Genomic DNA, 15177 nt, shown 5'->3' on the forward strand with positions numbered 1-15177 from the left:
GATATGCAGAACAGCTGGAACGATGCCGTCTGAAACCTCTTCAGGAAAACACAGTAATGTTGAGACCTCATCCTATCTTGAACTGTTGATCAGATGTTTGATTCATGAGCATAAAGAACGTGACAGCAAAACGACCATCACTTGTTTTTTGATAACCCTGAACTTTTCCCCTCAAACTTCTCCCCTCAGCAGCTCGAACAGAAAAAGGAAACACGGGTTTTTCAGGGTGACGACAGACACCCACTTGCTCCAGCCAAAGCTCACAGGCCCCTGGCCCTGCATGTGCTCTGCCTCAGATGTCTCTCCACTTTAATTACTGAGCCGGCTCCCCACGAGGTTCAGTGGCGTGTTAATATTTAAAGATGCTGATATTGAGAGATATTAAGGGAGTGAAGCAGAGAGCAAAATACGAAACAGCAAAAAATTCTGGAGATCGTTAAGGTAGGTGCTTTTAGATTTTTTGGACGGTCAGGAGTTTCTGACTGGGACGAAAAACTAATCGAAAAATCTGAGAAAAGATTCACACTCACCAAACATCATCTTGCAGTAACAACAGGTCTGCAACGATTTCTGAATTATCCGATTATTATTTTGTTCTAAAAATGTCCGAAAATGATGGTGAAAAATGGCCATCACTATTTCCTGAAGCTAATCAAATAGCTTGTTATTTCTGACCAACACAAACCCCAAAGTTGTTCACTTCACTTCTAACAAATGACAAAGACAACAAGAAAATCCTCACACTTAAAGCTAATGTTGGTAACCGTCCATCCAGCCAGTATGAAGAGACTGGACAGGCTGCCTCTCTGTCTGCATTGCACATGACCTAGTTGCACAAGAATAGTGGAGAATTGCAAAATTCCCAGTCCTATGCTAACATGCTCCCAGTGCTAACATGCTAGCATGATGGTAATGTTGGGTGTTTTCTTACATGTGAGTGAGACGTCAGGTCTGTTATGGTTAACGATGGATGGAGGATTGACCCTGGAGGAAAGCCTGAAGGGAAATTTTAGCTTGCTCGTGCTGCTTTCTACAATCTTACCAACCCCAGCTTCAATAAGATGAAACTTGATTTTTTCTTTTGTTTGAAAAATGACTTAAGCACTTGATCAATTTCATAATATTTTAGATTATACAGTTTATTTTCCTATTCAGTGACTAATCGTTTCACCTCTGAGGGGAGAATAAGAAAGGTGAGCAAAGCTACGAAGGCAAAAATCATGCAACAGTCAAGATTGTAGAAGATGTTGTTCCTCCATAGACAGGTAAAGTAGAAAAGCAGCTGTGGAGCTGAGAGATGTTTCTGGGATCGAGAGAAAAGCCGACAGCAAAGTGAAACGTTTAAAACACAATTTTCACACACCAGAGTTACTGCAGCTGATAAAACACAAAGTGGAAATTAGAAAAAAAAGACTGTAAAACAGACAAACAAACACATTTTTGTGTTCTTCCGAGATTACCCAGCCGATAACAAATCAATAAAAGAAGTTTAGTGTTTCCAGGTGTAATGGAGTCTTTGATTGAATGCGTTCACGTTAAATGTGCGAGTTCTGGTGCAGCAAAACAAACCACTGAAGAAGCAACAGACGAGTTTCTTCAGCGACAGCAGAAAGAAAGCGCTGCACTTTTACAAGAGAGGCTGTCGAAACCGGCTGATGCCCATTCAGACTGTCAACAGGCCGTCAGGGAAACACAGCGAATCAAAGTGAAAAAGAAGAAGAAGAAGAAGTAGGTGAGGCGGGGTGAGGATTGTTATGTCTTTCTGTCTGAATGTTGGGAGATTTCACAGTTCACAGAAGACGCTGGATGGTGAGTGGCTGTCTGCGTATGACAGGACACTGATGTTACTGATTGCAGCAAAGATCTGATTGGCTGTATATGGAAACAGGTTCTCCATCTCAGAGAGCTAATGGCAGAAAACAGGACACGTGATACAGAACCAGACATGTTCTGTAGAAGACAAAAAACCCACCTAATTTAATTTCAGTTGGATTTTAAAAGGGTCTGTTTAAACTTTATTTATAACTTTGTGTCTGGTCTCACTTGTAAATGAATCAATTTGAAAAGATAAAGTGAAATTAGCTTGTTTAGAGTATTTGAAGTGTGACTGTAACGCTCGCAGCGGGCGAACTATCTGGGTATAGTGTGCGAGTGAACACTCAGAAGTTGGAATAATGTGATTTTTTTCTGTCCTTGTCAGTCAGTGCAGATGTGTACAAACACTTCTCAGGTCCAGTGGACGTCACCAGCTGTTATTTCTTTGTGTTTGAGTGTGAGAGAGAGGCTGGAGTTGGACGGCTTCGGATTGACTCGTTCAGAAAGCTTTGTGTCGACGCTGACAATCATCCGTGTGAGTGTTGGTGTGCTGCCCTGTAATTTAGCCGACAGTAAATCTGAGCCGTGTGTTTTTAGAGTAGAAGTAGTTTTTAACTTTGTGGGAGTGAGAAACTTCTTCTCACACCGTTTTCCTCAGGTTTTTCAGCTACGTTAGAAACTAGTGATTGTTGGGCTCGAAGGTAAGGATGTATATTTGTTCAAGTACAATGTGAGGTACTGCTGTTTTATCGCTATTTTGTACTTTCTACACAGCTACATGTCAGAGAACACACTGTGCTTTTTACTCAACTAACTTTATTTGACAGATATAGTTTAAGATCACTTAGCAGACTCATATTTTAGACGAGAAACACAAGATAAGCTTAGAAATATAATACATTGTTAAATATCACCATACATACCACCAACATTTTTTGACCAAATACAAAAAAATCTTCTATTCTGTTCTTCTATTTTGGGCTCGTTGTCACATTTCAAGTGTGTAACAGTTATTATCAGTTCCACCAAAGAGACATTTCACCTCCACACACTGGAAATGAGCTCATATTTAACAAAAACCAAAGATTAAAGAAAACTGATCAAACTTCTTCTTTCCCCTCAGATCAGTCATCTGACGACCCCTCAGAATGATCTGCCGTCCCTTTAGAGGGGCCCGACCCGGAGGTTGGGAACCACTGGACTAAACTAACTGTATATGAAGCAGATTAAACAGGCTCAAAAACACTGATGCTTCGGTTTGTTTCTACATTGTTTTATTTCTACTTTCAGGTTATTAAAGGCTCGTCCACCCCTGGTAGAAACGTGTGATTTATTATGTTCATGTTTTGTGTTTTTCTATTTTTTTGTTTCTTACTTCAGGCATTTATAACCTTTGAAGTCTTTTTCCATAAAAAACTGCTTTGAACTTGAATATAAGTTGTGCCGCTGGTCGTTCATGGGAATGTGTGGATGTTACAGTACGTTCAGGTTCTTCTAATCCAACGATTTAACATATGTTACACTTAGAAAAGTAATATTTTAATACTACAAAGATCAAGTGTTATAAACAAGGACCGAGCTGAACCGACCTTCTTTGCAGATGCAGGAGCCGTCGATGTGCGAGCAGGAGATCTCGTTGTGGCAGGAGCAGGAGGAGGTGCAGTTGGTCCCGTAGAGACCTGCAGGACAGCTGATGGAGCAGTCGTCACCCTGAACACAAACACAGACACACACATCACACACCACAGGAGGACTTCACATGTTCCCTTTCAGCCTGTTTGTATTTCACTATAGTTACTTATTTTAAAACTATAACAATCATAATTTAAATCACATAACTGTCCAACACTCCAACCAAAGACTCGTTATCTTAAAACAAGAAGACACAGACTGTTTTTATTTTACAAGGATGAACATTATTTATTTAAAATGTTGTGCTTTTAATTATTTTAGTCTTTAAACTATAGAAAACATTACACTGTTACTGCTACTTACTACTACATGTTATTGTTTACTACTGTCAAATACTACATACTGATTATCTACACTGTAGTTTTAGTGTAGTAGGCACATCTCTATTCCTAGTAGCAATTATATTCCTAAATATTAATACATATAAATATAGTTGTCACATATTTTTCCATATATATTTCATGAATTGTATATTTTACTTTTACTCCTCTCTGTTTATATTTGAGTTAAATCTCTCTATAATGTGATATTTCTACTGTAGGAGTCACTGTAACGTACCAGTTTCCCCTCAGAGATCATTAAAGTATTTGTGATTCTGATTATATTGCACCTTTTTGTCTTGTAAATTCCTAGTTTATATATTAATATTTATATTTTCTCCTACTTTGATGCACTTCAACACTACGGCAAACACCCTGTTTGTGAGGGAGTTTTTTTTTTTTAACCCGCAAAATATCAATATTAATACAAAAACCCAGTGTTAGTCAGTAGCCAGGCTACACTGGCCATTATCCAGACAAATACAATGACACAGCACAATAGATGTTTCCAGGGGGCCTTTCTATTGAAGAAACGTGCACTGCACTATTCACTCTGTGGTAAAGAGCAGTACAGTTAGCCTCGGGCATTTTATTTGAGTCTCTGAATTCAAAGGATGACATTTCTGCTCTATATACTGCATCAAAAAAATCCACAATGAAACAAACCCGGAGTGTCCGTGGCATACAAACTATACATCGTGTTAACAACTCCACAATACAGCACATCATATCTGACAGAACAGGAAAATAACTGTTGTGTTTCAATGACCCGTCAGTCGGCTAAATGAATGTCAAGATTTAAAGATATGAATTTGATTTGCATCTGTTTTCTGTAGTTGTGTTTATGCAAAAATGGACTCAAACACAAGACACACAAAGAGGCAAAGGAACAAACAGCAAGCAACTAATGAGTTATACAAATAACAGAGAAGAAACCATGGAACAAAGCGGTAACACGGGGAACACTCGAGGACCAGACGAGCCAACGGACAGTGTGGGAACAACACAGGCTTACTGTGCGTTCATGTGACGTCGGAATTATCAGAATAAAGTCGAAACAACAACTCAGTAAGTCGGAGAAAATGTTGGTCCACGAGTTGCCGAGTTGACGACACATGGCGCTGAAACATGGTGGACGAAAGTAAACATTGTGTTGATGGTAAGAAACTTTTACCGAAGTCATGTGTTTTATAGTCATTGTAATGTTTGCTTTGCTCTTCCTTGTCACTCAAATACGTGAAACTAAGGATGCGTGTTATAGATTTTATTCAGTCGTTACGATAACCGACAATTACCTGACTCTCATGGCCGATACTGATAAAATAACTGATAATAGAAATCAACATTTTGATGCTTTTTTTATGCACACGAGTGTAAGAGAGGTTCAGATGTCGTGTTCTTCATTGAGAATATCGGATTTGAATTATCTGATTTAATTTTTTTTTAATCTGCCAATAACCAATAATGTCAATTTTTCGTTATTGGGCAGATAATTTATCTGTCCGATATATATCGTGCATCTCTACAGGAAACAGCTGTCAGTGTGTTGTTTAAACACTCTGAGCTATAAAATGCAAAACAACTTCTAAATGGCGTCCATGTTGCTCCCACATTCAGAAATGATGCACATGTAGTAGAAAGAATGACCGTCCGAGGAGCACGAGAAATAAAATATAAAAAGCTATTTTAGATCACACTACCTTGCTCGGTATGACCCGCCCTACTCTGCCTCTGATTGGCTACATCCTGCCCGTTAAGTAATGCACATGTGCATCTCTCACCAAAGATTGAACAGAGGTGAGATGTCTCACTCAAAAATAATGTGTTTTTTGAAAATTAAAGTATGTAAACTTATTCTACTAGGACCCCAAATAAAAGTATGAACCTGAACATTTGCATAATAGGACCTCTTTAAATACACAGGGAGTGATACACAGAAAAAGGGTGGAAAAAACAGACCAACACAGGAAGTGGAAAATAAAACATGACACATGAGGATAATCCTTCAACTAAAAGATCAACCCTGACAGGTTGCAGTGTGTTGATAACTGCTAGCTACTGTAATAACTACATCCCTCATTCACTGTCAGTTGTTCTTTTATTCTTCATGAGACGTCTTGCTCGGCTCAGTTGCATCACTGCTGCTCGACGAACACCAGACTTAACTGACAGCGAGTTGTCACCATCACCCTCTCCTGCTGCTCATCTCCAGGGAAACGGGTCTTACTCAGTGTCCATCTTTAAATTCATTATAAACCTGTGACTGCATTAAATGTAAAGCAGCATAAAAGTGCATGCATTATGGAGGAGAGGGGCGATCATCACTGATGGCGTCCCCGCTGTGAAACATGATGTCTGCACTTGTCCAATCAATAGAGTACATGGTCAGAGCCGCTAGAAGGACAGCTTGGCATTAGCTGGATGTCTAACCTTATTCTGCTCTGTTAGCATGCTGTGAGAGTGAGCTCGACACAACCCGAACCTCCAGCTCGCTGTCGCATTGATCAGGACCTTCAACATATAAACTGTGCTAATTAAAGCTGCCTTGCTTCCAACCTGCTGCCTTTAAATCGCTATTAATCTAATATTCACAAAGGCAGCCAAATGTGCAAAGACAGGAGAAGAGAGGAGAAGCCTTATTAAAAAGTTGGTGAATTAAGGACTTTTTGAAAAAACTTTGTTAATAAATAACGTGTGGTCCGATACGGGAAACCATTACAATTTCCCCGGGGAAGGAAGAGTTCTAACAAGTGACCTGTGGAATAATAAATACGCGCCGATCGATGGATCCTGATATTTATCATGCAACTTTGAATTCAGTGCGGATCTTTATCAGCTTGTTGCTTCTATTTTCTTCTTTTCTGTGCAATAAATAAATAAATAAAAAAAATTAATAAACATGTTAGCGTTCTTCTTTTAACTGGAGGATTACATAAAACATTATTTCAAGCATAAAAATGAAAGATAACTTGAGAGAAAGTCGAGTTAATTAGACGCTCCTCTATGGATTGGAGCGGCATCATAAGGCCAGCAGGTCATCAGGTTTATAACCCCGCCCACAAGCTTTGGATAATATTGACAAAAATACACTTCATTATACACGTTCCTGCCTTCAGGTGTGTAATAGTGTGAGCTGGGATTCCTGAAAAACAGAAGGCTGCTCTCAGCAACACTACCCAGGTAGAGAAAGGCTACAAAAAAAACAATGTTTTTCTAAAAGACCTCATTAAAGTGACATCATCCCTAAAGAACAGGCTTTAAAACAATGCAGAAATGTCGCAAACACTGAAATTAGTCTTTGTTTGATCAGAATTTGATTCATAAGGTCCAATAAAACATAAACAGCCACAAAGATCTGTATCAGTAAATGATTTCCTGTGTTACATGTGTCCCGTGTTTCAGCTCCGTGTGATGTTTTTCTGTAACTGGTAACAAGCGGCTGTGCTGAAGTTTATCAGAGGTCACTGGGACGCGCTCGGTTAACGAGGACATCCTGTCAAATGCAGTTCAGTCGAGCTCAGCAGCTTTGTTGGTTTGATTTTATTTCTACAAAGGGAACAAAAAAGTAGGACTGTACTGTATTCAGCATTACAGCTCCAATTAAATCCAGTTAAAGGAGACATATTCTGCTCATTTTAAGGTTCATCATTTTATTTTGGGTTAATGTAGAACAGATTTACACACTTTAATGCCTAAAAACATGTTTGTTTTCTCTTTCTTTCTCATATATTCCCCCTCTGTCTGAAACGCTCTGTTTTTAGCTCCTGCCTCTTTAAGGTCATCCCCCCTGAATACTGGGTCAGCTCTGATTGGTCAGCTCACACACGCCTGACCCAGCAACAACACAGCAGCTGTACTAAATCGATTCTTATGTGCCAAACTACCCGCTAGGCATAAATTATGCAAATGTGTGACATGGTGACGTAGTGTGATGTCGCAAAGTAACGACATTGAAAGCGAGGCGACGAGGCGTCTCAGGAGCTTCTTTTACATGCACAAGAAATTAAAACACACTAAAGGAAATAGGTCTCCACAAGCAGCACTGACACTATTTCTTATAGATCACGAGTATATTTTCTTGCCAGATTCGTGTGCGACACGTGGACAAAATAAAGGAGAGGCAAATATGGACACCAAAGGGAAGCAGTCGGCGCTTCAGGGCGCCTCGCGGCAGTTTCACCTCCTGTGTGTCCCCGGTGTGAAGTGGACAGGGCAGACGACAGAACTGGCAGCTTGTGGGAATGTTGGTACACAAGGAAAAAGTCATTGTACACCATCTGTACGCTTATCAGTCACATCAGGATCGACAGACTAATAACATGAAGTGAGGACCATCTGCACATCCTGCACCATAACTGGACAAAACATAATATTCAGGCTGAATCCAACATGTCGTGACCTTTGTGGTCATTAGTGTTTGATGGTTGTGTGTCGTGCATCAGAGTTTCATGTGGAAGGCTGAAGTTCAAATCCCGTCAGGATCTCTCACTGATGTTAATACAATTCTCCTCTGAACTTTGACATAACTGCACTCTTTCCTGAACCTTAACCAGACTGTAGTTGCCTCAGCCCAGTCTCCAGGATATGAGCTTTTAATTTCTGCAAACCAGCAGAACAACCAGCCACAGCTTGAGTCACACCACTGGATATTTTTAAAGAAACCTGCAGACATTTCCAGCTGTTTTTGTGGCGACCAAAACCGGCTATTCTTCACAGGAAGTCGGACCATCACCATCCGTGATCTTGGCAACTAAAACAGTTAATTTAAGCCAAACCATGATGTTTTTTCAAACCCTAACCAAGCGTTCTTTGTACCTAACCCTAACCAGATCATAAGCTCAGAAAAAGAAAACTCAACAACGACAACAAACGTAAAGTTGCATCATAAAGAAACAACATCAGCTAACATTTACTCTGGGGGCTGGGTTGAGTTGCCTTCACAGACAGGCTTGTGTTTTGGTGATAAATAGCCTTCAGCTAACAAAAATGATTTCTAATTTGGCCGTTTGCATCCTGAGCAGCAGCATTATTTGTTTTAAAGCAGTCAGAGTTTTCATTACTGCATTTTAAACTAAACAGGTCAATAAACTGTTGTTCTGTGGAGTTTTCTTGTAAACAAACACATTCAGTGTTACTCACCACATAAATTGTCTGTATCTCTGAGGTCTAACAGTTTGTTTTTGTTTAAACTGATTTCCTTTCTCACTTGTAGTATTTTCAATCCTGCACTGTTTACAGCACATCCCTGTTTATTCATTCGCAGTCTTCATCTTTGCCGCCTTTCTTGCCGTGACATCACTTGTTTGACTCTACAACAGCCCAAAACTCCAAAAGAAGCCTGTAAACAATGATTTGATCGAGAAGCAAAGGAGCTAATCGCACACATCTTCAGAAACATAACGACCACGAGGCTTTCAGAAACTGTGACAACATCTAGTGAAGGTTTTCTGATTCAGAGACTGTAAATAACGTTAGTTTAGGAGAAAAACCTGTAATTTCTTCCTTCTCACTGAAACCAACACAACACTTCTTCATGCTGTAAAAGTTCAGCAGTGTTGTTCTGCAGATTGGGCCGACCCGTGGCCCAGAGCTGCAGCTGTTTACAGGTATTGATCGATGTGTCCAAAGTGGTGACAAACCACATACAAATTCTGTTTAAAGCTTGGTTTCTTGTCCACGCAGTGACACACACACACTGTGAGTTACCAGCGCAGCATAAATTCAGTTTGAATCAATAACACTCGGCTGAGAGCAACATCTATCTGACTGTAGCTGCTGTAAACCAAACGGACATTCATCCTCAGCTCATCCGACTCTCGTCTGCTGAAAATCCCCCATGTTCATCGTCTAATTATCAAAGTCCCTGTCATCTCTCTGCTCCAAGGTGTCCTGTCTCTGCTCTCCACTCCAGCACTGCAACATCCGTCAACACGTCAGGGGTCCTCACCAGTTACTGCTGCACACACACCAGTTACTGCTGCACACACACCAGTTACTGCTGCACACACACCAGTTACTGCTGCACACACACCAGTTACTGCTGCACACACACCAGTTACTGCTGCACACACACCAGTTACTGCTGCACACACACCAGTTACTGCTGCACACACACCAGTATGAAACCACACATGCTCTCTCACACACACACTACATGTTCTTCCACAAAATGTCACTCACCGATGAATCCTTTACTGTATAAAATCAATCTTTTCTCACTAACAAACAGAGCAGTGCCCTGTCAACATCAGTGTACTCTTCATAGTGTTATTAAATCGTATATATAATTGTAAATAAACATATATATGTATATACAGTATAGCATGGTTATAGACTCTTGTTGAGATAGCTTCTTTCTTTCTTTCTTTCTTTCTTACTTCCATCTGAAGAATCAAGGAATTTGGGGAAGGAAGGAAGGAAGGAAGGAAGGAAGGAAGAAAAGGAAAGAAGGAAAGAGGGAAGGAAGGAATGAATAAGAAAGGAAGGAAGAAAACAAGGAGGGAAGGAAGGAATAATGGAAAGAGGGGAGAAAAGGAAGGAAGAAAAGGAAGTAAGAAAGGAAGAAAACAAGGAGGGAAGGAAGAAAGAATGGAAGGAAGGAAGAGGTTGACCTATATCATGGGGTTGCACCTGCAGTCGCCTTCCATTACAAAACCATGTAAGTGTACAGTAAACCTGCACCGTCAACAGCAGCTGATGAATGATGTTCTGCACCTGCAGCCGCCGAGCCGGCACACATTATCTTCACATGTCCACAACTGAATCAGAGACTTCAGAACAAAGATACTAAACTTCTGACTCCACACAGTCTTTTATTAAGAGATGAGTGTTGGAGGCACAACATCGTATTCTTGTTTGTTTGAATATTGTTTTCATGTACTTGGGAATAGAAAAGATTTATAAAACGGTTTGTTTATAAAAAGGTTTGGACAGTTGTGGAGGGTTTGGACGTTATCTCTTCTGTTGATATATTAGGACTGCTGTTCAGTAGCAGCAGAGCCTCCTGATCAATGACGCTGTTTCTCTTAAAACCCTCAGAAAGAACGGCAGGTAGTGAAAATGTCATTTAAGCTTCGCACACCGTCTACAGCAGCAGTGATTTTTGGCTAGTGATAACTTAAAATGAAGGTACTGTGTGTCTACTACTAGGTTGTGATCCAATCATTGTACCCAGTAATAACTGTAAAACAAAAAGCAAAGATTGGAAAAAATAATAATAACCATTATAGATTTTATGCAGCAGAAATGTTTATTTTTCTGTTTTCCTGATAATGACCTCATGTTTTACACACTGAGATCATCAGAAAAATGACTATAGGTCGACTGTGAAAGCAGATTATTATGATGCATATTTACGCTTCTTGTCAGGCGAGGACCTCTGGTGGCCATAGTAATTATTACGGCAGCAAAGGAGGAAAAAAAGAAGGAAGGGCCAATGCATCACTAAATCTTGCTTTGGGGCCAGACTGTGGGATGGAGAAACACACTAAAACCCAACATATCTACGTCGTATGACTTCTGATGAAGAAAATGCTTTCACGAAATGAGAGAACACACTTCAGAGAGGAGGTTAACCACTGATTTTTTTATCGACATGATGTTCATTCCGTGACTTTGTCTAGGAAAGGCTCCTGTTTGCAATCACATCAGCAGAAATCAGTCGAACCGGCCCCGTTTGTTGAAAAAAATCAGTGGTTAACCTCCTCTCTGAAGTCTGTTAATTCATTTTCTGCAGGCATTTCTTCATCAGAAGTCATACGACGTAGATATGTTGGGTTTTAGTGTGTTTCTCCATCATCTCCACTTTGGTACAGTTGTAACTGAAGCTGCATAAGAAACATATTGTTATTTTAACCCAAACCTGACCAAACTGTGAGTGTACGACAAGGGTCCATTTTGCCTCCAGCTGGGATGGACTCACGTTAAAGTCCAATGTCATGAAATACTGATGATGATGATGATTTTCTAACAATGCAATCTGTAAACTGTGATTTTGTTGTTCTGTTCTGTCCGTCCTGGAGATCCCTCCTCTGTGGAGGTTGTTTTTCTCTCAGTATGGCAGGTTGTTCCTCACGTGAATCGAGGGTCTAAGGACAGAGGATGTCGTTCACTGCACAGATTGTAAAGCTCACTGAGACGATGTGATTGTGATTTTGGGCTACATGAATAAAACTGATTTGACCTGATTTGATTTGATTCAGGGTTGTTTGTTTGTTTGTTTGTTTATTAATTTAATTATTCATTAGCTTCTGTATTAACACAGAAGCTTCTCTTCCTGGGGTCTCCATTATTTTAATCAACAATACTTCATTAATTAAATGACATTAATACACATTCATAACATTTAGACTCACAGTAAGACTCTAGATACCGATAAGACACACAACAAAGCAAACTCAAAACCTCTCTGGCACATACCGTAGCTCCATATAACATTTCATCTCTTAAATAATTGAAAAACAAATAAAGTGTGTCTTGTCTCTATGACAACAGCCACTGTATGATGGACACCGCCCCTTTGTGGTTTACTACCTGTCTCTGTTTTATTTGACATCGGGACATCAGAGCGAGCAGGATGTTGGTGCGTGACATGATCCACAGGAAACAAAAATACGGTGAATATTATCGCCTAGGCGAGGAAAAAGAAAAAGCGCTCGCTGGGCGCTGTGTCTTTTCTCTGGGAGGCAGCCTGCCGCCGCAGACGCTCACTCCTCATTGGGAACGACTGAAAAAAGACGCTGCCGCATCAGAAAAAGATGCTATGTGGACACAGGGCCGAACATGAGTCAGCAGGTTTAACACTAACTTCAGCTCCGGTGCATTATGTCATTAAAGCAAAAGGGGGACAAACCAAATACTGAGATATTCTGACATTCGTGGACATTTTTTAAAGTTTTAACTTTTCTCTCAAACATTTTGGCTGATAGAAACAAATGCAATACTGAAGTATTTTGACAAGTGTTCTCAGACTTGTTGACTCTACTGTTTCTCACAGTTGTCCCTAATAAATTTGAGTTTTTCCACCTTTAAGCTGCCTTTGTTTGCTTTGTGCACGGCGGTGTGGGACCATCGTGTCCGACAACTCAAAAGTTCTGAGTGGATTCAGTGAGTATAATAACAGCTTTGAATATGCTGACGCAGTTTCAATGTACTGGACAATCCAAACCAGGTTAGAGTTAGCATGTCGTAGCGACCCATCTCAATAATCTAATCGAACGTTAAATGTCAGTGTTTCCTCACTGCTGTTGCCAAGTGCTCGCTCATGGTGGATGTTGGGTCTCTATAACTTAAAGAATACAGTCTGGACCTCCTCGCTGCGAAGACTGACTGGACTTGTATTGTACTTTCATACAGTACACAGCGGCTGCCAAAATCTCCACTGTTTCCTGCCAAAGTCAGCAGTCTGCTGTCTAAGTTGATGATGGTTGAAACTTTTTCCAACTCGCTGCCATGGCAACCACAGAAACCACACAGAGAAATCATACAGGAGCTAATTTCACTGGTGCCTCAGTTCCCTGATGAGATTAAAGTAGTTGAATAGCAGCAACCTGCAGCGTGTAGTCAGGTGTGTGTAGGATGCGGTTGTTGGCGGTGGAGGTGTGCTGTGCTCTGATAGGATTTTTATTTGCGGTCTTCAAATTATTTAAGAAATGTATTTAATCAACTGTCTGTGCAGAAAGTCTGAGTTATTGTGGATATTCGACATAACAACAGCCCATTGAAACAAAGAACCGTCCAACATGAAAACTGTATATTCATGTTGTCATGTCTTCAAGAAAAGTCAGACAGACAGGTTGTTCAGTTGTAGTTGGTCTCCCTCATGTAAATTAATAGAGAATAATTCAAAATCAATCTTATTAAATTCCTGCAGCTCCTGATATTAGTCTGACTGGGTGCAGTGTTTCAATGTTTCAGCAGAGTGGAACGTGTTTTCAACATTAGATGTGAATCATCACGGCTGTGTGACGGTCTCCACTGGATTTGGTGTGTTTCCCTACTTACTATGTAACCCGGAGCGCACAGACAAGCTCCAGTGGTGCCGTCACAGTCGGCTCCGTTGGCGCAGGCGCACAGCTCCCTGCAGCCCTCGCCGTAGTAACCTGCCGGACACGTCTCGTTACAGTAAAGCCCCGCCCATCCTGCTGCACAGGTGCACTCTCCTGACAGAGGGTGACAGCTGAGAGGGCAAGAGAGTAGAAGTCAGTCAATCAGTCTCTAATTACAGGAACAGTTTAATCAAAAATTCAGTCATCATCTCTTCCCTCCATGCTGATGGAAAATGCTGCAACACTGTTTTGCTGTGAAGCTCCAGAAATGTTCTGTGGACTACGAAACTTTACCTGACTTTCCATCAGCGTGGAGGGAGGAGATGATGACTGAATCTTCTGAACCAGGCACTTTAAGTACTTTAAGAAACATGCTGAACTCAACCTTTCTTTGTTTAAACGAACAAGTACAGATTTCAAATGAAGGTTTCATGGATTTATATAATTGAAGAAGTACAAACATGAAGAGAAAGGATCCGTACAAAAACTGCTTGACATTGCAGTGCAAAGACATTGAAAAATGTCAGTGATTCATACACAACCTTCTTCTATTCATACTGTGTTGTACAGTGTAAAAGCACCTGAGTGTGTTTGCAGTTTTGCAGGGGCAGTATTTGTCACAGATGAGTCCGTACAGGCCGGCGGGACAGAAGCGGTCCTGGCAGCTGGGGCCCTTAAAGCCCTCGTTGCACAGGCAGGCCCCGTTGATGTGGTAGCACTTGGCCCCGTTCTGACAGTCACACTTGTGGGCACACTGCGGCCCGTAGGTGCCGACTGGGCATTCATCCTGGCATCTGGGTCGGTGTAAAAACAATAATGGATATAATAAATATGAGTGTTTCTGGTCAGACTTACTGAATGAGAAAGGTTGTCTCTCAAACGGAAATCAGAGATATATAAGAGATAATTCCAGTAACAACGTTGTTAAACCTATTTTTCAGAATCCTCTTCATCCCCTCTAAAGGTTCCTGTGAATTTTTACCAACTACAATCAGTTATTCTCTTACAAGAGTACACGACTGCCGACTTAGTAATACAACTGGGTGTTTTACTCTGCCTTTTCATAGCACTGAGATCAGGGTTTCTAGCTCAAATTTAGATTCTTATAGTTGTTTTTTGCTTTGGACGGTAGCCCAGCTGCTAACGCTGTCTCTGCAACAACAGTAACACCACCGGGAAACACTCTGAGGGGGACAGTTGGAGAGTTGTCTGTTTCTGCTTGAAGGAACCGTTTATTGTAAAGTTGCAACTGATGTTTATAAGCATTTACATTGCTTAACAGTGAAATAACTATTAACTAAAGT

At 40.7% G+C, this 15177-nt stretch overlaps 1 protein-coding gene across 1 annotated transcript in view; it reads right to left on the reverse strand.

The window, feature by feature from the left end:
* Nucleotides 1-15177, reverse strand: part of LOC140994670 (multiple epidermal growth factor-like domains protein 11) — a 108990-nt gene that overhangs the window by 24361 nt on the left and 69452 nt on the right. The window contains exons 9-11 of the mRNA XM_073464410.1: nt 14455-14667; nt 13830-14004; nt 3405-3525 (exon numbers count right to left, since the gene is read on the reverse strand). Coding sequence (XP_073320511.1) covers nt 3405-3525; nt 13830-14004; nt 14455-14667 — 509 coding nt within the window. The remainder of the gene's footprint in view (nt 1-3404; nt 3526-13829; nt 14005-14454; nt 14668-15177) is intronic.

This window comes from Pagrus major, chromosome 4, assembly GCF_040436345.1.
Source record: "Pagrus major chromosome 4, Pma_NU_1.0".
Taxonomy (NCBI): Eukaryota; Metazoa; Chordata; class Actinopteri; order Spariformes; family Sparidae; genus Pagrus; species Pagrus major.